Source organism: Diorhabda sublineata, chromosome 2 (assembly GCF_026230105.1).
Source record: "Diorhabda sublineata isolate icDioSubl1.1 chromosome 2, icDioSubl1.1, whole genome shotgun sequence".
Classification (NCBI taxonomy): domain Eukaryota; kingdom Metazoa; phylum Arthropoda; class Insecta; order Coleoptera; family Chrysomelidae; genus Diorhabda; species Diorhabda sublineata.
Window position 1 is genome coordinate 41,365,128 of NC_079475.1, and position 27,242 is coordinate 41,392,369.

At 31.0% G+C, this 27,242-nt stretch overlaps 2 protein-coding genes across 2 annotated transcripts in view; one reads left to right on the forward strand and one right to left on the reverse strand.

The window, feature by feature from the left end:
- Positions 1 to 27,242, forward strand: part of LOC130440529 (nuclear migration protein nudC) — a 68,547-nt gene that overhangs the window by 854 nt on the left and 40,451 nt on the right. The gene's annotated exons all lie outside the window — the stretch shown is intronic.
- LOC130440530 (uncharacterized) lies at positions 63 to 19,794 on the reverse strand. Its single transcript, XM_056773764.1, has 4 exons — positions 19,535 to 19,794; positions 3,723 to 3,827; positions 3,069 to 3,435; positions 63 to 2,508 (listed from the first exon to the last, which is right to left on the reverse strand). Exons 1-4 carry the CDS (start codon positions 19,562 to 19,564, stop codon positions 2,483 to 2,485), a joined length of 528 nt encoding a protein of 175 aa, XP_056629742.1. The 5' UTR covers positions 19,565 to 19,794; the 3' UTR covers positions 63 to 2,482.

Below are 27,242 nucleotides of genomic sequence, written 5' to 3' on the forward strand. Positions count from 1 at the left end.
TTATACTTTTTAAATTATCTGCATTGGCATATACAGTGTGTGTATAAAATAAAACAACATTTATAAGAATAATATTTAATTTTACACAAATTTACTAAATACATCTCTGAGTCATACAAGTTATTGACATTACAGAAATAGAATAAATATAAATAATTTTACAATATAGTTTTATATCACAGTAAACATATTACCTACACATTTTTTAAATTGTTAAACTAATTTTGCCAAATATAAAGAACACAAGTTTATCTTGGTTTATCTTGAAGTTGTTTTGATTATAAATCAGTTTAAGATTATTAAAAGCAAAACTGTGCTTGGGAAGCAGTACCTCTTGAAAAATAATTCACTTGTCTTGGAAACTTTGAACCAAATGTACATTGTGAGAGAACATGTTGGAAAAGCAACAATATTTGTCTCTTGGCTGTTAAAGAACGTTTTGAACTGCTCTGAGTATCTTGTAAGAATCTTCTGAGCCTCAAATTGGATATAAAATAAAGAAGTAATGGACTGAAATACTGTATTTTATGAAAAATAGTTTACCATGAAGTTGTTTTGCTTGAAAATCAGTTTAAGGAGCAAAACTGTGCTTATGAAGCAATATCTTGAGTAAATATAGAAAAACAATTGTTAATTAATATTGAAACATTGTTAGTCTACTTAGAGGTGCCGTGAAAGATTTCAAACAAAGATATATTGTGCGAGGAAGGGTTAGAAATGCAAAATTTATCATCCAGATACATTCAGAATCAACACAATTGCTATAATGTACAGAGAAGAATAGGAGAGGCTAGGTAGTTTATTCTTTTTCCCATATAGCCTTTACCTGTATGATTAAATAGTTAATGAAGATTTTGGAGTTCCCTTAACTGATTGATGAGAATCTTATAGAGCCTACGAATAGCAGAACACATTGCAAGAAATTATATAATATGAATGATGAATAAACTTGTTTTTTGTTCTTCTACATTTGGCTAATACATTTTAATCTTCTAACGAGAAATAAAATCTAATATAGGATATTATAATATTCTTATATTGTGTACATAACATCATATTAGAAAAGAATAAGAAAAAAATTGATTCATTCAAAGAATTATTTTTGAAAAGTACCCAACTAAAGTTATGTTAAATATTTGTTCTAAATGAACTGGTTAATTCAAAAAGTAGCAGAAATCTTGTCATCGAAAGCATATGAAAACCAATGATATTTAATTTATAACGACGCAAAACATACTATAAAATTTTGGAAACTATTAAAGAGTTCCAGTGCCTGGGGTTACCTTTAGAAATTCTAAAATTAATTGATTTATACCGATAACAAATTTTTTGTAATCAGATATGTAAAATGAAACTTGAAAATACGTTAGATATTCTTTTATGTTTTTAATTTTTCTATGGTGATATATAGTTCATTTGTTACTTTAAAAAAAGAAGATGAAACCTAACCAAAAAATAAAAATGCGCGGTACGAATAGAAAGAATATTTTGTTTATAAAGAACGGATTATAATTTGTATTATTTCTCGTGAATGAAATCACAAAGTGAAGTAATTATTTGTGAAAGAATCTCAAACGATCATTGGTAAAATTGTCAACAACAAAAATCGAGTGAATCTTGAAAAAAATGTTTATTTCAGAGGTGAAGTAGATTAAAACCAATTAGTTTGCTAAAAAACACAATCTATTCGCATTGAAAGAGATTGTGGATCAACTATGACATATTAATGTTATATATTATTGTCTCTGTATTCATAATATTTAATTTATTATTTTTTTGAGGTTATCTGTTGAAAAAAATTGGCAGAATTAATTTTTCATATAATTCGTTGATTTTTCCTTCCTCTTTCTTGTTAAAAATAAAATTTTTTGAAACCTCTATATTCTTCATTCTGGTTCACATCATCAAAATTAAATTTATATTTGTTGTTGACGAATCTAAAAGTGCTATCAGATCCCAAACTTGTAAGTTTATTTCTAGAAAATTGCTACTTTTCCATTTTAAACTATTAAAAATGATATATCCAGGTTTTTATTTAATTAACTGTTATAGAAAGTAAAAGGCAGTGTCAATAAGATACATTATAAAAAGCGAAAAAAAAATGTAACTAATTTCCTTTTTTTACTCCTTAATTGTTTGATATGGTTAAATTTCTTCTCAGGCCGTACAGTTTCATGAACTGATACTTTAGAAAAGAGAAAGGGGCAAAACATGTGATAGAATTAACTTTAAAACGATCTTGCACGATTATGTATAATTTTGGATGCTTCTAATGTCTCCAAAATAATCAAAAAGCATTTTTTATACTTCAAAAATGGTTTTAAATTCTTGTACAAGAATCGAATCGAATTCCCCACTAGTTAACGTTGGTTCCAATAGTTATTTTGCCATTTTCTTTTTACTGTGGGGAAAATAGGAGAAGTACCAGTCCATATGTAACTATATAGTCCAAGAACTTCTTGTACTCATTCATCTTAGGCAATCAGTACCTTTGGTTCTGGGCCCTCACTAAAACAAAAAAAAAATTACTATTCAAGTTACATCTAACATCATGTATCTGCTGAAACAATATGCTATGTTGCCAAATTTAACTTTATTTCATAGATAATTTGAAATAAATATTTACATATACTGTATTTTTTGTAAACAGTGAAAGGGGGTGTTGGTTGACAGATTTTAATGTGATTTGATTATCAAAAATTTATTTAATTTTTTCAAAACGACGAACAACACTTTGAAAAAAAGGTTTTAATGCATTGTTTCGGATGCTGGACCTTGCATAAAGTTTCGGTATAACTATTATACGAGGAGAGTTAAGAAAGTGCTTAGACGTTTGTCGTAGTGTTAATGTGAATGTTTTAACCAATAAAGTAAATAAATTTTTTGAAATACGAGACTAACTTTAACGAATTTTCAATTAAAATAGAACAATTGGAGTTTTGGAGTTGATTGCTATATATATATATATATATATATATATATATATATATATATATATATATATATACGAGGTCGGTATGATGAACGATTGACTTTATATGTTAATAAATGAAAAATCAATCACTCACATTCTAACAACAGTATAGCCGCCATGATTCCGATCGTGAACACTACTGACATTGTCAATACCAGAATAGTTAATTGGTGTTTTCTACAGAAACTCCTCTGAGGCGGCCTGTGTCGCGTATTCATATTAACTACAGTGAAATGCGTACTGCTGGCGATTGACACGCTGTCAGGTTCTTTCTTATTGACGTTGATAGATGGCGGTAGGTGGTCGACACCGTCGACCGATTGTGTCTGAAGGTAGTAACGTATATTCTGGTCACGTGTCGAAGTCATGGGAGGTTCATTTTCAACATCAGGTGGTTGTTCGAGCTGGTGGATTTGCGCCAAATTGGCGGCGGTCAATAGGAGTGATCCGGACCTGACGCTCTGAAAAAAAAATTGGTCGATATGAAAGATTTTTTAATATAAAACAAATCGGTAACTTGATTTTTTGTTTGGTGATTCTTTTTCGCTGTTTTTAGGTTAGATAGAAGGTTTTAATACAAAAAAAGTGGTTTTTCCTATATTTTAGCCTTGAATACATCGTAAAACGTAAATAAATAAACTCTAATTCAATTAAAAATATATAAGACGTTTACAAATATGGAAAAATAACAAATTCAGTTGATTTATAATTAAATTCTTTCGAGTTTTATAAGGTTTGATATACTTACTTGCGTACTGTTGTTGCTAGAAGTGGAACCTTGACTACTTTGCGAGCTACGAGCTAGTGTGGGTCTTGGTATATGCCAACTCTTGTCGAGATCTGCTGCTTGGATCTAAAATTTAAAAAAAAAAAGTTGATTTTGTTAATAAATGTGTGGTAAAAGCTTTTACGAAACTATTAGCAAGTTTTTATAACGACCATGATATATAATACTAGTTAGATTACGAAATACAAAATATATAAATACAGGGTGCGGCATCAGAACGAGGAAATCCAGTTATTTAGTTGTCAAATGAGATACGAGAAAAAAATTCTCAAGATAGAAATTAAAAAGACAAAATTACATGTATTTTTAAATGGAACACTTTGTATAGTTTTATATTTATGGCATCGTCTCGTTATTTGCGCCCTTTTTGAGGTTATGCAATATTATATAGGGTTTATTCAAAAATATACATTCCCATTTAGTTGGACACCCTATAGCTTTGTAAATTTTTGATATACAAAAAAATTTATTGAGGTTTAGTAAAATTTTGTACTTTAATGTCATTGACGTAGCGAGAAACTTCGTTTTTATATACAGGATGTATCGAAATTTTATCAATAAAGTTTTTTTCGTGTTTCTTGATTGAAACACCCTGTAGAATTGTTGATACTTTATGCAAAAACAAAATTATCAACGCCCAGTCAAATTTTATCCTTAAATGTCCTTGACGTAACGAGAACTTCGTTTTTATATACAGGATGTATAAAAATTTAGATACATGAAGATTTTTTCGGATTTCTTGAATTAAACACCCTGTAGGATTGTTGATACTTTATGCAAAAACAAAATTAACAACGCCCAGTCAAATTTTATCCTTAAATGTCCTTGACGTAACGAGAACTTCGTTTTTATATACAGGATGTATAAAAATTTAGATACATTAAGATTTTTTCGGATTTCTTGAATTAAACACCCTGTAGGATTGTTGATACTTTATTCAAAAACAAAATTATCAACGTCTAGTCAAATTTTATCCTTAAATGTCCTTGACGTAACGAGAACTTCGTTTTTATATACAGGATGTATAAAAATTTAGATACATGAAGATTTTTTCGGATTTCTTGAATTAAACACCCTGTAGGATTGTTGATACTTTATTCAAAAACAAAATTATCAACGTCTAGTCAAATTTTATCCTTAAATGTCCTTGACGTAACGAGAACTTCGTTTTTATATACAGGATGTATAAAAATTTAGATACATGAAGATTTTTTCGGATTTCTTGAATTAAACACCCTGTAGGATTGTTGATACTTTATGCAAAAACAAAATTATCAACGCCCATTGAAATTTTATCCTAAAATGTCCTTGACGTAACGAGAAACTTCGTTTTATATATACAGGATGTATCGAAACTTTATCTACAAAGGTTTTTTCGGATTTCTTGATTGAAACACCCTGTAGGATTGTAGATACTTTATTCAAAAACAAAATTATCAACGTCTAGTCAAATTTTATCCTTAAATGTCCTTGACGTAACGAGAACTTCGTTTTTATATACAGGATGTATAAAAATTTAGATACATGAAGATTTTTTCGGATTTCTTGAATTAAACACCCTGTAGGATTGTTGATACTTTATTCAAAAACAAAATTATCAACGTCTAGTCAAATTTTATCCTTAAATGTCCTTGACGTAACGAGAACTTCGTTTTTATATACAGGATGTATAAAAATTTAAAAACATGAAGATTTTTTCGGATTTCTTGAATTAAACACCCTGTAGGATTGTTGATACTTTATTCAAAAACAAAATTATCAACGTCTAGTCAAATTTTATCCTTAAATGTCCTTGACGTAACGAGAACTTCGTTTTTATATACAGGATGTATAAAAATTTAGATACATGAAGATTTTTTCGGATTTCTTGAATTAAACACCCTGTAGGATTGTTGATACTTTATTCAAAAACAAAATTATCAACGTCTAGTCAAATTTTATCCTTAAATGTCCTTGACGTAACGAGAACTTCGTTTTTATATACAGGATGTATAAAAATTTAGATACATGAAGATTTTTTCGGATTTCTTGAATTAAACACCCTGTAGGATTGTTGATACTTTATGCAAAAACAAAATTATCAACGCCCATTGAAATTTTATCCTAAAATGTCCTTGACGTAACGAGAAACTTCGTTTTATATATACAGGATGTATCGAAACTTTATCTACAAAGGTTTTTTCGGATTTCTTGATTGAAACACCCTGTAGGATTGTAGATACTTTATTCAAAAACAAAATTATCAACGTCTAGTCAAATTTTATCCTTAAATGTCCTTGACGTAACGAGAACTTCGTTTTTATATACAGGATGTATAAAAATTTAGATACATGAAGATTTTTTCGGATTTCTTGAATTAAACACCCTGTAGGATTGTTGATACTTTATTCAAAAACAAAATTATCAACGTCTAGTCAAATTTTATCCTTAAATGTCCTTGACGTAACGAGAACTTCGTTTTTATATACAGGATGTATAAAAATTTAAAAACATGAAGATTTTTTCGGATTTCTTGAATTAAACACCCTGTAGGATTGTTGATACTTTATGCAAAAACAAAATTATCAACGCCCATTGAAATTTTATCCTTAAATGTCCTTGACGTAACGAGAAACTTCGTTTTATATATACAGGATGTATCGAAACTTTATCTACAAAGGTTTTTTCGGATTTCTTGATTGAAACACCCTGTAGGATTGTAGATACTTTATTCAAAAACAAAATTATCAACGTCTAGTCAAATTTTATCCTTAAATGTCCTTGACGTAACGAGAACTTCGTTTTTATATACAGGATGTATAAAAATTTAGATACATGAAGATTTTTTCGGATTTCTTGAATTAAACACCCTGTAGGATTGTTGATACTTTATTCAAAAACAAAATTATCAACGTCTAGTCAAATTTTATCCTTAAATGTCCTTGACGTAACGAGAACTTCGTTTTTATATACAGGATGTATAAAAATTTAAAAACATGAAGATTTTTTCGGATTTCTTGAATTAAACACCCTGTAGGATTGTTGATACTTTATGCAAAAACAAAATTATCAACGCCCATTGAAATTTTATCCTAAAATGTCCTTGACGTAACGAGAAACTTCGTTTTATATATACAGGATGTATCGAAACTTTATCTACAAAGGTTTTTTCGGATTTCTTGATTGAAACACCCTGTAGGATTGTAGATACTTTATTCAAAAACAAAATTATCAACGTCTAGTCAAATTTTATCCTTAAATGTCCTGGACGTAACGAGAACTTCGTTTTTATATACATGATGTATAAAAATTTAGATACATGAAGATTTTTTCGGATTTCTTGAATTAAACACCCTGTAGGATTGTTGATACTTTATTCAAAAACAAAATTATCAACGTCTAGTCAAATTTTATCCTTAAATGTCCTTGACGTAACGAGTACTTCGTTTTTATATACAGGATGTATAAAAATTTAGATACATTAAGATTTTTTCGGATTTCTTGAATTAAACACCCTGTAGAATTGTAGATACTTTATGCAAAAACAAAATTATCAACGCCCATTAAAATTTTGTACTTTAATGTCATTGATGTAGCGATAAATTTCGTTTTTATATACAGGATGTATAAAAATTTAGATACATGAAGATTTTTTCGGATTTCTTGAATTAAACACCCTGTAGGTTTGTTGATACTTTATGCAAAAACAAAATTATCAACGCTCATTGAAATTTTATCCTTAAATGTCCTTGACGTAACGAGAAACTTCGTTTTATATATACAGGATGTATCGAAACTTTATCTACAAAGGTTTTTTCGGATTTCTTGATTGAAACACCCTGTAGAATTGTAGATATTTTATGTACAAAAAAATTTATTGACGCCCGGTGAAATTTTGATGTTTGAAATTACAAAAAATTACAAAAATATGGAATTTTATGTTTTAACTTGAAATTATGTCATTGGAACCCATTTTTTCTAAGATCACGTAAACTACCGATTCCCAAAATGGTTTTCAAACGTTCTTGGGACATAATACACAAGAAATACTTGAATTATTACGCAAATCAATCATCAAAAGATTTGTTGAGCCTAACAGGATCCTAGTACATCACAATATTGCAGTAATTGCACATTTAAAATACAATTTTTCAAGAAATTAGATCTAAAATGGCGTATCAACGTGGTGTCCATCGAATTCTCCAGGTTTAAACAGCTTAGACTTTTTTCTACGGGCTTATACAACTGATAAAATGTATAGAATATCTTTTATAACTAAACAACGACGTAAACGTTTAGTCCTTTTGAACATTTAAGTTTTTTTAAGCTACCCTGTATAATACTGCCACGCGGAGTATTATAAAAACGAAAAGTGTCTAGAAATATGAAAATATACAGTGTGTTCTATTATGAAAATACAAAGTTGCAACGTATAGATATTTGTCAAAAAAAAAATTGAAACGACCTTGCAAATTTGCAAATATTGGTTTTTACAATTTGCCGGATCTTTCAGAATCTATTTTCGTAACAGTCAACAGCGTGGAATTTTTATTAGCAACTCGTTAGAATGTGGGTGTAGATTATGCTATAAATAGGATCGTTCCTTATAACAAGAGTTCGTTAAACTGTTTTATTTTAATGCGTTTGGAATTTCCGAATATACGAATGCCGAAAATTCAAAATTCCGTCCTGGATGTTTTTCCCTCGACGATGAACAACGTTCTGGTCGGAGTACTGAAGTTGATGATGACCAAATCAAAGACATAATCGAAGAGGATCGTCATATAAACACTTAAAATGTCTCGGGCCGGTTAACCAGTTCGATATTTACCTTAAACGTAATAAAACCCACCCTTTCTTGAAAATAATCATCACTGGGGATGAAAATTGGGTCTTGGACAGTAACATATTTCGAAAAATATCATGGAGCAACCACTACAAACCACATCGAGCTACTTCCAATGAACCAAACGATCAATTCTGATGATTACTATCAACAATTACACCTGGTTCAATATTTTGCTGATTAGGACCAGAAATTTCAATCATGAAGCTGAAAGAAAGACGGTGAAAGGTCGTAGATTCCACAAGCCCAATCCATCTTCAAGAAGCTTTGAGCTTCAGTGCAGCGTCAAGTTTCTGGTTCGAGGGGTACAGACTAAGCCTAAGAAGTATCTACAGTTTTGCCTTGTGTGTACGAAAGATCGAAGGACTAAATTTGGCAGACGCAAAGTTCATAAAAGAGAGCCACTGGTTGTTGGTGATGATCGATTATGATTCAGATGATTTAAGATTAGAAATTTGTCCAGAAGATCGTCGAGATAGAGATAAATTGATTCTAAACAACGTTTGCGCACGAAAAATGATAAATTTCAAGACTTGTTAGATGAAATTGTAGACCTAGAAGTCTCCCGAGTTATTTCAAGCAATTTCCCTACAAATTGTACGCGATTTTTTTCGTTTCAATACCTTTTTGTTGTCCAATTAGAACTTTTCCATAACTCCCTTCACATTTCCGCCGATACGAGCCGAAAGTTGATATCCCCGAGGCGAAGCCGAGAACACCGAAACGCGCAGGACCGAAAATTCAACTTTCGTAATATATTATTTCCTACGACCGGTTAATTTATTATCTTTTCTTTGCCTGAAATGACGAAGGAAAAACTTGCTGTCGATATTTCAACCTCGCTCGTTTCGATAACCAAATAATCTTCTTCAGAAACCAAATATCGAGTTTCTTATAGTCCGTTCTGTATAAAATAGTGAAAGTATTACGTTTCTTTTATTTTGTTTTGATTTAATGATACGAAATCTCATTACAAAATAATATTAATATTTATGTAACTGCAGATCGTTGTCTTACAAATAACAAAACCGTTTTCGTATTGAATAAAATGAAATGAAATCACTTGCAGTTTATTTAAAACGCCTTCTTTCTTTTCTTTCGTTGGAATCGTCGGAATTAAAAGACAAATCCGTGGGAAGAAAGAATTATTTGGGATTTGTTGTTGTACCACATACACTGCTGGCCAAAAGTTTGAAACCACGTTAATTAAACAAGGAACAAATTATCAAACAAGAGTTCAATATTGTTGATCTCGCCCAAGCATTTGATAGGGTACGACAACTCGAAGACCTGAACAACGATGAAAAAGATAATTAAACTGTTAAATCATCCAATAAAATCATTTTTGACAATCATTATATTTGAAAATATTAACATCCCATGCTACAGTTAGCTAAATTGATCTTTATCAAAGAATTCCCCCTTCAAGTCGGGTTGTCACTGCGCGAAAAAGTTTCGGGGTTAGTGACAACCCGGTTTTACATTCTATAACTTTTTCCAACAGTTGTTCATAGTGTTTTTTCCACAAGTTCAATGGGATTGAGATCCTGGCTCCGAGGAGGCCAAATATCCCCTGTATATTTTGGGATAATGCCTTGTTAGCAAATGAGTCCATCTCCAATTAATGGTAAGCCCGAAGGAACGGCATTCCATGGCTAGAAAAGCAATCCCAGACCTTAATTGAGCTACCACCATGTTGATAATTTTTTTTTGGACGCTGGGCTAAACATAAATTCCTCGTTTTGAACCAAACACCTCCAAACTTGAACTAATCGGTTCGGAGAATTTAAATTGTTCTTCAATTCAATCTCGATGGCAAGGGCATCCGTTTTATTTTGTTTTATGGCCTTAGTAAAGGTTTTCGGACGGCGTTTCCCTTGAACCAAATAAATGTATAACTTGGTTATTCATTATGTTGTTTTATTGGGAACTTTTGGCAGACGGTGTAGGTATCCGAAAGCTCGGAATATATATTAATTAGTACACTTTGGTGTACGCAATCCCACAATAAAAACGTTCATACCCTAGTAAAACATGAATTGCAGCAATTCTTAACATTCCCTAGGTATTTCATTGATCCAGAAGAAGGTTGTGGGAGTACTGAATCACTTCCTGTTGGTTTTTTTTTAATTTACAATGTTTCGAGCGCGAAAAAAACGACAACAAAAACAGTCCTTATTAACAAAATACTTTTACTAATAGAAATCCAATTTAATTTTGACGTTTAATTGAAATTTACTTTGAAATTCACGTGTTTCGTGAATTTTTTTTTTAATATGATCGGTTCAAGTGAAAATCGTGACTGAAAAAGAATGAAATTTTTACGTAAGTTTAAGTGTAATAACCCCAACGAAATATTAATTTTGATAATATTCATAATTAACTTGATTCCAAAATAAATTTGCAATTAAAATTATCCTTTCCGATATATTAGGAAAAACCAATATAACTGCATCTTTCTACCTTTTTCGTTATTTCATACACAGATTTTGAACGCTTAGATCTCAGCGGAACTACGCAGTTTCTAGAGATTCGGCTCGCGCGACGTAGTTTATTGTTTTTTTTTTGATTTATACATACTTAGATGTATTCGGAACGGTTATAAACGTCTTGAAGATTATTTTGATCCGTATAAATTGTTCAGTAATGTAGATTAGAAACAAATAATTATAAACAGATCGCGGAAACTTAATTTGTTAAAAATATTGTAGGGAAAAATAATAATTAATGTTATTAAATGCGAAAGAAGAAATTTATGAATCAACTAACCGATTAATTTATTTATAACGTAACAGGCTCTGCCTAGATTTTAACCGACCTTGACACGTTTTAGTAGAAACACCGTTGTACGCTAAAAATAGACGAAAGTTGATTTATTTATATCCGTAATCTTAATATTTTCATTTTTTCAAAGTAATTGATCTGAAACTTCCCAAACTTCGTTATTTTGAACGAAATGTTATGGTTTTTATTAAATTTTTGGAATCTACGCGAAATTTCAATATAACTTTATATAAGGCATAATATGCCTAATGTCCATAATTTTTTAATTATTTCACATTTTCGAAATTTTTTGACACGTGCAGCCCTCCACTAAAAAAATTATATTTCCAAGTTTAACTGGGGCAGGTCTAATATTTTTGGGATTTGGATAAATAACACTTATACCATTCAAAATTTGTGAAATCCCGGGCAAAAATTTATACAGGGTGTTCAGAAAATGGTGCCGAATTTCGCTTTCTAAAAACTTAATTTTTTCAAATGGCAACCCCCATTTTTTTCTTTACCATTGGATTCTACGCTCTAAATTAAGGGGACTTTCTTAATACATTTATATATTTCAAATTAACGGTTTTTGTAGAAACTTGAAAAAACTGGTTTTTAATTGTCGTTGGTCTGGAGTGACCAAAAAAAACTTAACATATCAACAAACAAACAACAACTTGACATCTAAACGTTGCAAAAGTGTTAAAATTGATCAATTTGCCGATAATATACGGGGAATGTGATATGATTATTAATCGAGCCTGCGATACTTTCCGTTTGCGATATACGTATAGACCACTATAAACCGTCGTGAAGGACCCAGAGAATGACTAATGTTGTGAAAGCAAGACTTGTTGACGACACGGATCATCTCGTTGAGGTTCCTTCGGTTTTCCTTCTTCCAATTTCGCGATTACTTCGCCCGAACCCTAAAAACCGGCCGGAACTTTATTAGTCATGGACGTTTGTAGGTCCGGCATTGAATTCTTTGCACCATTTGGGCATCTGTACACTTTACGCAGTTAGGAATGAATGTCCACAACAGAGGAACGTTTTTTGATGAATCGTACTGCGTAATTCGTAACTCACGTTGAAGTTTCCTTTGAAACGTCGTTGCAAAAGTGTTAAAATTGATTATTTCAATTTGCCGATAATATACGGGGAATGTGATATGATTATTAATCGAGCCTGCGATACTTTCCGTTTGCGATATACGTATAGACCACTACCCACCCCCGATACACTCAATCATAACTGTAAAACCGTCGTGAAGGACCCAGAGAATGACTAAAATGTTGTGAAAGCAAGACTTGTTGACGACACGGATCATCTCGTTGAGGTTCCTTCGGTTTTCCTTCTTCCAATTTCGCGATTACTTCGCCCGAACCCTAAAAACCGGCCGGAACTTTATTAGTCATGGACGTTTGTAGGTCCGGCATTGAATTCTTTGTACCATTTGGGCATCTGTACACTTTACGCAGTTAGGAATGGATGTCCACAACAATTCTGAATATACGGAGTGTCAAAATAAATAGTTTCAGCTTTATATCGACGATTTAATCATAAGTAATCGTGTAAATATTGAAAATATAGATTTTCCAGTTTCCTTTTTTGTGAATTTTATTTTTAAAACCGCTTTTTCACACGACAACTATTAATTATATATCTCTTTGTACGATTATTTTATGATACACCCTGTATAATTCAGTTGGTATTGTTCTAAGTGGTATTACGTGTTATAAATTCGTGAAAGCTCGACGACCTTCTTAAACAGTACAAATATTTCATTGAATCGTATACAGAACGTCAAATTATTATATAAATTCATCGAATACCCGATTAAATGATTAGACAAAAATTTTTGTCCAACATTATTAACAGAAATTGGAAATATAAGACACATTCGAGAAATAGAGGATGTTAAATATCAAAAACCAAAGTGACGCTCATCGTTTTTTTCCAAAATCGCCATATAATTCCTCCCAGAACATCAAAAAGTCAATAAGGAGTAATCCTGTACAATAAAACAGACTTTTATTAACCCCATTGTATATATAAAGGCGCAAAACAAAATGTAACGGAAATTCGACCAGGAGTCGTCTCTCGGCCACCGTATTTGTCTGATTTAGCTCCCCGCGAACTGGTCGCGAGAATTATTGAATTTTATGCGGTTTAAAAATTTGAAAGTTCGTGTCTACCGTTCGTTGCGAATGAAGGTTAATTTGGAATGAACCACGATCGACTTTTATTTGTTTAAATAATTATTGTTGATATATAATTGCACGTAAATAGTTTGCGGAATGTTTCAATGATTAAAATTACTTGTCTAAGCCTCGGGCGGTCGTAATGCTTTTTCAATTTGCGGATAATATTAGTCGAAAACGTTTTATTATGAAATAATAACTATTAATAAATAATCTTGACATTTATATATCTTCCGAATGGCGGAAACTTCGATAATCTGTTATAAAATGGAGATCGTGTCGATTTGATTACGAGAATTATCGTGAGGAATTTTCTAATCGGTTTTTATCGTTGACGATTCTTTTAGACGCTTTTTTTTGAGATTTGAATGATTTGTTTTGAAAATTTACGAGCCCTACGAGGGCTGTTACTAAAGTTGTGGGTTATGGCTTTATCTTTTTCCAAAATATTCTCCTTTAAGATCGAAATTTTGCGCGCGTTCGAATCGATTGGGTACCAAACCCGTCAATTCGACGTTTCGACCGTTCAAAATTATTTGAACTGATGTGTGGTAAATGGTTTCCGTGGTTTTTCTAGCTAGCAAATGCTGGTGTCTAGTTTTTCCGAAAAAACATTGGAAGATTTAATAATAGATGGCGAGACTTTTTTTAAAGACGTTATAAATCGATTTAAATATGTTGGAGACGACATAAACACCCGAGCAAGACCGACAACAACGAAGTTAAAGATCTTCAGGACTCCGATAAGACCAATCGTGAATGTGATAACACAAAAAGACTCCAAGAAAGATTAAGAATATTCTAGAGGGAAAATAATGGATAAATCGATTAGCATAGAAAAGATCGTTCGATTGATTAATGCCCAGAAGTTGAGATGGTTTGGGCATATTCAAAGAATGGAGGATAAGCCTGGGAAAAGAGACAGATCCTGTATCAGATCTAGTTCAGTAAAACTTACAAAACAATGGATGTAATAGAATCGGGAAAGACCAAGGTTAACACCAAGCTGTAGTGGCAATTGTTGATGGTGATTATTGTTCTAGATGCTTCTTTGGAACTTAAATACTGATAGTGTTTCAAAACTTGTACTCAATGTCGTCTTTGATGAGTTTACTAGATTGTTTTTTGTTGATATTACCTTCCGAATGCTTATTTGCAGCTAGAATGGCTATACTATGTTATTTTCCTGTTGCTGATTCTTCTGGTTGCTTCTATGGAGCTTGAAAATCGAAATTAGTCGTGTTTCAAAATCTGTTTTCATCATTCTAGACGTTTGTTTAGAACTTAAATGATGATAATTTTCCAAAAATCATGAAAAGTTCGTTCAATTTTGTCTCTAATGAGTTTTTTAACCAATTTTCCTGTTGCTGATTCTTCTGGTTGCTTCTATGGAGCTTGAAAATCGAAATTAGTCGTGTTTCAAAATCTGTTTTCATCATTCTAGACGTTTGTTTAGAACTTAAATGATGATAATTTTCCAAAAATCATGAAAAGTTCGTTCAATTTTGTCTCTAATGAGTTTTTTAACCAATTTTCCTGGTTGCTGATTCTTCTGGTTGCTTTAGTAGTGTTTCAAAATCTATTTTTATCATTCTAGACGTTTGTTTAGAACTTGAATGATGATAATTTTCCAAAAATCATGAAAAGTTCGTTCAATTTTGTCTCTAATGAGTTTTTTAACCAATTTTCCTGGTTGCTGATTCTTCTGGTTGCTTTAGTAGTGTTTCAAAATCTATTTTTATCATTCTAGACGTTTGTTTAGAACTTGAATGATGATAATTTTCCAAAAATTATGAAAAGTTCATTCAATTTTGTCTCTAATGAGTTTTTTATCCAATTTTCCTGGTTGCTGATTCTTCTGGTTGCTTTAGTAGTGTTTCAAAATCTATTTTTATCATTCTAGACGTTTGTTTAGAACTTGAATGATGATAATTTTCCAAAAATTATGAAAAGTTCATTCAATTTTGTCTCTAATGAGTTTTTTATCCAATTTTCCTGTTGCTGATTCTTCTGGTTGCTTTAGTAGTGTTTCAAAATCTATTTTTATCATTCTAGACGTTTGTTTAGAACTTGAATGATGATAATTTTCCAAAAATTATGAAAAGTTCATTCAATTTTGTCTCTAATGAGTTTTTTATCCAATTTTCCTGTTGCTGATTCTTCTGGTTGCTTTAGTAGTGTTTCAAAATCTATTTTTATCATTCTAGACGTTTGTTTAGAACTTGAATGATGATAATTTTCCAAAAATTATGAAAAGTTCATTCAATTTTGTCTCTAATGAGTTTTTTATCCAATTTTCCTGTTGCTGATTCTTCTGGTTGCTTTAGTAGTGTTTCAAAATCTATTTTTATCATTCTAGACGTTTGTTTAGAACTTGAATGATGATAATTTTCCAAAAATTATGAAAAGTTCATTCAATTTTGTCTCTAATGAGTTTTTTATCCAATTTTCCTGGTTGCTGATTCTTCTGGTTGCTTTAGTAGTGTTTCAAAATCTATTTTTATCATTCTAGACGTTTGTTTAGAACTTGAATGATGATAATTTTCCAAAAATTATGAAAAGTTCATTCAATTTTGTCTCTAACGAGTTTTTTATCCAATTTTCCTGGTTGCTGATTCTTCTGGTTGCTTTAGTGGTGTTTCAAAATCTATTTTTATCATTCTAGACGTTTGTTTAGAACTTAAATGATGACAATTTTCGAAAAATTATGAAAAATTCATTCAATTTTGTCTCTAACGAGTTTTTTAACCAATTTTCCTGGTTGCTGATTCTTCTGGTTGCTTTAGTAGTGTTTCAAAATCTATTTTTATCATTCTAGACGTTTGTTTAGAACTTGAATGATGATAATTTTCCAAAAATTATGAAAAGTTCATTCAATTTTGTCTCTAATGAGTTTTTTATCCAATTTTCCTGTTGCTGATTCTTCTGGTTGCTTTAGTAGTGTTTCAAAATCTATTTTTATCATTCTAGACGTTTGTTTAGAACTTGAATGATGATAATTTTCCAAAAATTATGAAAAGTTCATTCAATTTTGTCTCTAATGAGTTTTTTATCCAATTTTCCTGTTGCTGATTCTTCTGGTTGCTTTAGTAGTGTTTCAAAATCTATTTTTATCATTCTAGACGTTTGTTTAGAACTTGAATGATGATAATTTTCCAAAAATTATGAAAAGTTCATTCAATTTTGTCTCTAATGAGTTTTTTATCCAATTTTCCTGGTTGCTGATTCTTCTGGTTGCTTTAGTAGTGTTTCAAAATCTATTTTTATCATTCTAGACGTTTGTTTAGAACTTAAATGATGATAATTTTCCAAAAATTATGAAAAGTTCATTCAATTTTGTCTCTAATGAGTTTTTTATCCAATTTTCCTGTTGCTGATTCTTCTGGTTGCTTTAGTAGTGTTTCAAAATCTATTTTTATCATTCTAGACGTTTGTTTAGAACTTGAATGATGATAATTTTCCAAAAATTATGAAAAGTTCATTCAATTTTGTCTCTAATGAGTTTTTTATCCAATTTTCCTGGTTGCTGATTCTTCTGGTTGCTTTAGTAGTGTTTCAAAATCTATTTTTATCATTCTAGACGTTTGTTTAGAACTTAAATGATGATAATTTTCCAAAAATCATGGAAAGTTCATTCAATTTTGTCTCTAATGAGTTTTTTATGCAATTTTCCTGTTGCTGATTCTTCTGGTTGCTTCTATGGAGCTTGAAAATCGAAACTAGTTATTTCAAAATCTATTTTTATCATTCTCGACGTTTGTTTAGAACTTAAATGATGATAATTTTCCAAAAATCATGAAAAGTTCGTTCAATTTTGTCTCTAACGAGTTTTTTATCCAATTTTCCTGGTTGCTGATTCTTCTGGTTGCTTTAGTGGTGTTTCAAAATCTATTTTTATCATTCTAGACGTTTGTTTAGAACTTAAATGATGACAATATTCGAAAAATTATGAAAAATTCATTCAATTTTGTCTCTAACGAGTTTTTTATCCAATTTTCCTGGTTGCTGATTCTTCTAGAGCTTGAAAATCTAAATTATTTGAAAATTTTCATTTTTCTGTTTCTATCTAATCTTTTAAAGAGTTTCAAAATATTCATTGCCGCTTATTATTCTGGATATTTTTGATTTTTGAACTATAATTCGTTCCTTTAGAAAGTAACTTACATATTTCTTAGAAACTGAGTTTTCTGTTCAATTTTCGCTTACAAAATGTTTAACCGCAAATGATTTTTCCAAATGTTGATTTTGTTAATGATTTTCAGTCCCCGAATCCTCGATTTTACTACACCGGTTTTTCCATTGATATCTTATAAAAATCTACGTAATCTTCTAAATTATTCCCCAGGCTGTTTGTCTCGTGTCCTCCTTTATATAAAAACGTAGATATGGAGATCAAGTGCAACACAAAAAACTTATTAGTTATGTATTCAGATATTTTAATATGCCCCAGATACAAATCTATAATCAAAATCTAATCGATAATCATCGAAGGATGTTTTTAATCAAATTAGAGCGACTAGATTCGATTATACCGACGTGAACTGTACTAATTGTTGTAATAAACCGCAAATTCAATCGTCGATACAAAATAAATTGTTTATTTATATGGTATTGCAAAAATTTCAAACAATTAGTAATAAGATTGCGTAAAATTCAACAAATATCAATTATTATTTTATTTTCTATAGTTTCATAATGGTATTTATCGCCGATGGGGGAAATTAAGTGAAAAAACTACGGCGAAATTAATTAGTTACCACTTGAGTAAATATACAATGTGTTTATGAAAAATTCTCTGTTTATAAAATAATTTTAATTATACACCACACCCTGTAGATATACATTCGAGTAGGTAATTATAAATTACGAAAATCCGGTTTTTGTACTACGAGTAGAAAAAAATTCGAGAGAAGTGACATCTGAGAAGGTCGTCGGAAAAAAAAATGAAAAAGAAATGCAAGGTTACCGTTTCGAAATTTTCGTAATATTTTCGTCATTATTTTGTTTTGCTGCACGTATGAGTGTAATAAAAACGTTTACCTCGCAATTTATTTCGAATCTGCGCGATTGAGAAAAAATTTTTTTGATATTTCGACTGTTCCGAAACGTTTTCGTGACGACGAACGGTTTCTCGATGTATCATTTAGAAATCGACGCTCTATTTTGCTCTATTGGTGACGAAATGTCCGAGGAAACGGCCTCTGGTTATTTTCCAATCGAATTTCTGAGAAATTACAATGTTTTTCTACGGCAGCACGACGTCCATCATGTGAAACTTGCTTTCAAAATGGAAGATAATCTTCTACCTTTCAAAAACTCCTCGGCTCTGTTTATTTTCAAATCCTTCTCCACCTCATCCGACCATTTCGTTTTTAGTTTCACTTTCCCACGGTTCCATATCGTTCCAGCTATTTTAAAATCTTCAAAATCTTGATTTTGATATTGAATCTTTTGGTTTACTTGTACTAAAATGTGTTATTGTGTCTATTTTGACCTGACTATTATTTCAGCTACTACATTTAGGATGCTTTGCTAAAAAAATTGTACAGAACTTTCAATACACCCACCGTATAGTTCAACGAAAGAAATAATTAAATTTGTCCCTACTACTGACTTTTAATTTACTAATTTTAGTAATTTTTTTTATTTTATAATTAGTTTTAACAACTACTAATTGCATAACAATTCAAAAGCCATAGAAAAAATATTGTAACCTACTCGCGTTTGATTATATAACGTAAATTCATGGGATTTTACAAAAAAAAACTGTAATTAATGAGACAATTAGAAATAGGTTAAAAAATTCATGCCTAACGTGTTTTTTTTTTCGCATTTTATTATTGTTGATAGAGCACGTAAATTGAGAAAAAAATTGCACAATCGCCCTTCAGAAAAAGATTAAAATTTCATTTTTAAAATAATCAATTTTCAAAAATTAAAAAAACTATCCACAAACAAAAAAAAATATTTAAACTTACGCTATCAGGGATAAAGTTTTTATTTTCCATTTTTCACATGAAACTATGAGGAAGACAATAGAAAAAAAAATAAATTAAAAGAAGAAGAAAACCCTGAAATAATCATCCACTGCACACCACTCTCTTCACGCTCAATCTTATTTAATATCTCGCTTGAATTTGAAGCGGACTTGCGGCGACCGCAACTTGTTAGTCACTGTCTGATTGCAGCATCTCGAAAACATTTTCTTTGCTAACTCTCCCCAAGTTCGCCAAAGATCGCCAGTACTCGGCCAGACTAGCGAGAAGTAAGTTTATAGCCACGTTGCCAAACCTTTATATCCATTTTTACTTCAATATTACACATCACGTGTCATCACATGAAGCCATTTTGATATATGACACATATTCAAAATGGAGACTATCTTAAACCTGTTGCTGTTAATACTTGACAAGAAATATTTGAAAAAGTACGAGTTCCGATTTTAATTTCAAGTTATATAATAAAGATTTTCGATCTTTTCGTTTGTATTTGGAATGAGAACCCGGGCGCGCGCTTCCAATTGTCTCTAAATATTCATTATCATACATTTCTGAAGACTACAGCTGTACTGATTTGTTTAAAGTGGTGAAAAATATTTGCTTTCGGAACACGCAAACAGTTGTCAGTTTATTTATTTCGAATTACAGTGGAAACTCGATTAACCGGACCAATTGTTTTCGTTAGGGATTCGGATAATCGAAAGTCTGGATAATAAAGTACGGATTATAGAAAATCTGGATAATAGAAAGTCAGAATATTAGAAACTACGGATAATAGAAAGGCCGGATAATAAGGTACAGATTATAAAAAGTCCGGATAATAGAAAGTACGGATTATAGAAAGTGCGGATATTAGAAACTACGGATAATAGAAAGTCCGAATAATAGAAAGTCCGAATAATAGAAAGTACGGATTATAGAAGTGCGGATATTAGAAACTACGGATAATAGAAAGTCCGAATAATAGAAAGTCCGAATAATAGAAAGTACGGATTATAGAAAGTCCGAATAATAGAAAGTACGGATTATAGAAAGTGCGGATATCAGAAACTACGGATAATAGAAAGTCCGAATAATAAGGTACAGATTATAAAAAGTCCGGATAATAGAAAGTACGGATATTAGAAAGTACAGGTAATAGAAATTCCGAATATTAGAAACTACGGATAATAGAAAGTTCGGATAATAAGGTACAGATTATAAAAAGTCCGGATAATAGAAAGTCCGAATATTAGAAAGTACGGATAATCGAAAGTCCCAATAATAGAAACTACGGATAATAGAAAATCCGAATATTAGAAACTACGGATAATAGAAAGTCCGAATATTAGAAACTACGGATAATAGAAAATCCGAATATTAGAAACTACGGATAATAGAAAGTCCGAATATTAGAAACTACGGATAATAGAAAGTCCGAATATTAGAAACTACGGATAATAGAAAGTCCGAATATTAGAAACTACGGATAATAGAAAGTCCGAATATTAGAAACTACGGATAATAGAAAGTCCGAATATTAGAAACTACGGATAATAGAAAGTCCGAATAATAAGGTACAGATTATAGAAAGTGCGGATATTAGAAACTACGGATAATCGAATGTACGATGAAAAGCGGATTTTGTGAAATGAAATAAGTTTAATAATAGTAATATTTATTAATAAATAATAGTATTATTAATAAGAAATAATAATAATTTAATATGGTTTAAAATATTTGGCAATTGGCATTTGACGTAAGCTACTTTTTCTCTTAATTGCTGCTATATCACGAATTCAGCTGTAATTATCTCGCAGCATCATGATCTGTTTATTTTTTAAACCACTTGAGTGCTGTTTCCAGAGCCCGAATTGCTATATCTTGAGATTTTCCTACATCATTTTCCACATTTAAATTTTCTTCTGTCCATTTATCTACGATAGTCCGGATAATCTCGAAAACCGTATAACTGAGGACCGGACAATCGAGTTTCTACTGTACTACAATTTTATAATAGTTTTCGTTTCTCTTTATAAAGTGGATTTATAAAAAAACTCGGCAACGTCGCTGGGTACCGATGACAATAAATATTTGCGACGGATCTACCGGGTACAATTTTTATCAACAAAATGCCGATTGTATAATAATTATCTAGTATTTAAATAATCATTATTCTATATAGAGCGAATTTCAAATATGAAGCATCTCATATACGAGGGTGATATGAAAAGTTTTCATATTTGTATATTCTACATTTAAGTATAAACATTTAGTTCGGCGATGCCGTTTCCAAAAAATTAATTGCTGTTTTCAAAATAAACGTTTACGTCCTTATCTGATGGAAATCTTTCTCACGCAAGCGGAATTTTGCGCGATTTTCTCAAAATTTTGTTTCTAAGCTCTTGTTTACAATTTTTTTTTGTGGCTTTAAGAAACTTTAAGTAATGCTGAACTGGGATTTCAACAAAATTCTTTACGGTTCCCTCGGCATGGCAATCTGCCTTCCGATATCTTAATGGCCGCAGCTATCTCGCGCAATTCATAAACGTCATATGGATTTGACGATGGCAGCGCCATCTGTGTGTCAGTCACACGACTTATTGAGTTATTATTAGTTACATGTCATTTAAAATTGTTTCAAACAGTCATTCCGAGGTCCAGGAGTCAAAAATGCCTCAATATATTGTGGATTCTTAATTATTTATGATCCGGAGTAGGTAAATACACAAAATTAACGCATAATAAAGACGGTGGTTCGCTGCAGTCCACTCAGATGATGATTTTTTCTAAATTCTTTTGAAAATAACAAAAGTAGCTTCATTTAAACGGCTGTCACTTTTTTCTGATCATTCGAAATGTCATAAAATTTGACACATAGTCTTTTGACAGTTGGTACTTCCAAAATATTGGATCATTTCGACGCGCCCAATGGAATTTATTTTTAAAAAATCATACGTTTATTGATTTTCGATTAAATTCATACGGAGTGTGCCAAAAATTTCTTGCATATTTAATAGATTGAAATCGATCGAAATAGATGCGTGGTCGAAGGGATGTTGTCAAATTTATATTTCAAGATCCCTTACAGCTCAGATCTGTCTTTTTTTTTTTAAATTTGAGTCTACGTGAAGATACCAAGAACAAAAGTCTAATCCAAGGAGAATATTCGTAAAGAAATGGACAATTATTTTGGTCCTATGCCTCGAAGAGTTTTCCAAAATTTTAAGAATGCTATTATGCAAAATAAACTTTGATTATAACCGTGTTTTTATGGCTATTTGCAAAAATTTATGGTCCACCCTGTATTTATCGAGATTTATTGACATTTTTAAAACCGAAACTATTTTTTCGGATTGATTATTTAAATGCGATGGAAGTCTGTCAAAAATCTTGATTAGAAAAGAACTCGCGTGATTTTTAGATGAAAAAAAGTACCGTTTAGTTGCTTACAAAAAAAAACTAGACTAACAAAGAAATTGTTAACTGTAAATATAAAATTGGACCATCCGTTGCAACCCAATATTCAAAATAATAATCATTATCCGAGATGAAATCTATGGACTTATCGACGTTTATGAATCTCGATCGTTAAGCCTCTATTATAATTAATAAATGGTTTGCATTATTTGGACGTTATTTACATTCATTTATTTTTATGGTAAACACCGTCCAATATACGTGGTGCGACAAGCTTTATATAAAATTTCAACTCGCTAATTCGATCCAATTTATTATTGGATTTCGGTTTTGATTACGCTGATCCTTATCAGCATAATACTGAACCGGCTGCGATTGAAGATAATCGTCATTTGTTCAGATCAGGGCTATATGGAGGATGTGGCATCACTTCCCGGCCAGGCTCCAATAGTTTCCCACGAGTTGTCAAAGATGGGTTTCCGATTTGACCATTCTGGTCGTTTTTCTTTGATTGCTTCATCCAGCTTCGTTAATTTTTGATTGTAAACATCAAAATTGATCGTTGGGCTCCTTGGAAACAGATCAAAAAACCCACGACGTTTGTAATCCCACCAAACTAACAACATGACATTTTTTTGTTGTTTTACAGCTTTCGATGTGGTTTGTTACTGTCCAAGACCCAATTTTCATCCCCAGTGATGATTCTTTTCAAAAAAGGGTGGGTTTCAATTCGTTCAAGGTAAATATCGAGCTGCTTAACCAGCCCGAGACATTTTAAGTGTCGATCCTCTTCAATTATGTCTTTGATTTGGTCATCATCAACTTCAGTCCAGGGGAAAAATCTCCAGAACGGAATTTATGGTGGTGAAAAATTAACTTACAACTAATGGCCTTAATAAAAATAAAACAAAACTCAGATTGTGACTGATCCAAGAACAGCAGGGATCACTTCCGGGACTTCTTTAAAAGATTCAGAACATTGACGATTCTCCCTTTATTTATCTTTGAATCCGTTTGACTAATTCGTAAACGCGTTTCGCCAATTTTAGAACGCGGACCACGATTTTCATCTACCACCTACTTCCCGTTCAGAATTAGTTAACGGCTCGATACTGTACAATGCGAAAAAATGCACAATCATTCGCCAAATGGAATCAAATCTATCAACAACTTTACCCGCAAATAGTGCCCACAAATTATTTTTCGCTCAACGTATTCCAGATTATATTGTCCACGCGTACATTTTTCCAAATCTTAAACATTTAATTTCCAACGGCGATATCGAAATCTTCGAAGAAATAATAATATTTTAAAAGAATATGTCGTGATTTGCGAAACTGTTTGTTTTTCAAAAATTATTCTTTACTTTATGATTACCACCCGTGGCTGTATTTCGTTGCGTTGTTTATATTTTAAGGTTGGTAAACCTGACCCGGATTTCATTCAGCTATGATCGAAAGTAGATTAATACCCAGTGGCGTCTTAAATATAAAAGACTAGACGTGACTAATACCCGTTGCAATGCCGTATTACGAAAAAAAAAATATTGAAACAAGTTTTTTCGCAGGTAATATCAAAATTTCGACTCCTATGGTGATTTCGCGGGGTTATATACGAGGTGTGACTATTAAATAACGATATTCATTTTGAATTTTGATATTATCATCTTGATTCAGACGCAAGGTCCGAAATTCCATCCCATTCGGCTTCTTATCGTTCAAATATGAAGATTTTAGGCACCAAGTTTTGCACACACTTTTCGCCCAAACGTCATTCATCTTCAACATCTTCTCGATCGTTTCGAAAACGTTTGAACCATTCAAAAACACGTCTCCATACAAACGGCTACACCGATTTGTCTACGGGCGCAATTAACAACACATTCCATCAAGTTTTGTATCAGATATTTCCTCTAGTACCTCGTAGATTATTAATTATGGATGTCTTTGAGCACTAACATCGCATTTACCGTTTCGGATCGCGAAATGGAAAACATTTCTTACAGATTCCCTTTCCATTTGGATGATCGTACCGAAAAAAAGGTCCTTTTACCTCGACTTTAAAGGCCACGTATTAAATGGGCGAATAATTTAAATATTCGAAACAAAATAACAAATGATCGATCGGTACTTTCGTTATTTAAAACCTCATCGATCAATCTATCGTATAAGTTGTACCACATATCGTCGACAAGTACCATTTGATCGATATCGAGTAAAACATTACAAGTACTAATTGTAACATTTGATATATTTATTTCCGGTTTGTTTAGATATCCTTCCTATTAGCGATTCAGAGGCGGTACTCGAAACGATCGTACCCTCGAGTTTTATCATTAGTAACTAAGAAACTATGACTAACTTTCGTCATTTTCTTTCTCTCTTCATCTATAAGGTAAAAAAAAAAACTGATTGTCGTGAATTGTCTTCCACTTTCCTTATCTCCCTCCCCGTTTCTCTTTCCTTAGGTACTTTTAGAACCGTCCCCGTATATGAACGCTGAGTTTTCTTTCCCATTTTTTTTAATAATCTGTTGAACAATAAGTTAAATACCCGTTTTAGTATTCGTTTCTATAATAAATAAGGATACTCAAATATGCAGAAAAAAAAGTCAAAATATGCACAAAAATTTTGAAAATATCGATTTATTATATAAAATAAACTGTTTTTAGTTAAGAAAACCGTAAAATATGAAAACATCTCTCCGCAAAATCCAAATTAATGGATTCAGTAATTTTTCTATCTAAAATATTAGTTACTTGGCTAAAAAATTGAAATCCAAAATTTTTTCTTAGGTCTTCTCTCTGTCTATTCTGTTGTCAGCTTCATTTGATTTTTTTGGTAGTTTTTAATGCCAAATTTCTTTCTTAGAAAGCCAGAAAAGATTTTTTTTCTAGAATCTAGTTATTTTTTTCACTATTATAACCTGGTTTTAAAATTTTAGTGATACAAAATGAAAAAGGTTATGTTAGGTTTGAGAAGAACAAAACTATACTATACAGGGTGTCCCACAACGAGTTAAAACGTTCGGGTTTTTGGATACGATCTTTTTAACTGAAATATGTTCAAAAATTTGTTATTTTCAATAGAACATCCTGTATATTAATACATTTTGGAAATTTACGTAAGTTTAGTGTACTTTTGTCTAAAAACTTTTTTCGAAAAATGCGTACTTTTGGAATTATTAATATTTTTGTGAAAAATTTGATCGTTGCAGACCCTTATAAATTAATTTTTTACGATTATACCCTTGAAGATATGAAAATGGTTTTTATTCGGTTGCTTTTAGCAAGTTCAGATGTATTTGATTCTATATTGAAAAATTTTTCATTTTATACAGGGTGCGTATAAAAAGTGTTCAAAGTATAACTTAACATAAATATCAAATTTCTTTATTTTTTTTAAATAGAACACCCTGTATATTAATACATTTTTGAAATATACGTAAAATTTTAATGTACTTTTTGTCTAAAAACCTTTTTTCGAAAAATGCGTACTTTTGGAATTATTAATATTTTTATGAAAAATTTGATCGTTGCAGACCCTTATAAATTAATTTTTTACGATTATACCCTTGAAGATATGAAAATGGTTTTTATTCGGTTGCTTTTAGCAAGTTCAGATGTATTTGAATCTATATTGAAAAATTTTTCATTTTATACAGGGTGCGTATAAAAAGTGTTTCAAAGTATAACTTAACTTAAATATCAAATTTCTTTATTTTTTTAAATAGAACACCCTGTATATTAATACATTTTTGAAATTTACGTAAGTTTAGTGTACTTTTGTCTACAAACTTTTTTCGAAAAATGCGTACTTTTGGAATTATTAATATTTTTATGAAAAATTTGATCGTTGCAGACCCTTATAAATTAATTTTTTACGCTTATACCCTTGAAGATATGAAAATGGTTTTTATTCGGTTGCTTTTAGCAAGTTCAGATGTATTTGAATCTATATTGAAAAATTTTTCATTTTATACAGGGTGCGTATAAAAAGTGTTTCAAAGTATAACTTAACTTAAATATCAAATTTCTTTATTTTTTTAAATAGAACACCCTGTATATTAATACATTTTTGAAATTTACGTAAGTTTAGTGTACTTTTGTCTACAAACTTTTTTCGAAAAATGCGTACTTTTGGAATTATTAATATTTTTATGAAAAATTTGATCGTTGCAGACCCTTATAAATTAATTTTTTACGCTTATACCCTTGAAGATATGAAAATGGTTTTTATTCGGTTGCTTTTAGCAAGTTCAGATGTATTTGAATCTATATTGAAAAATT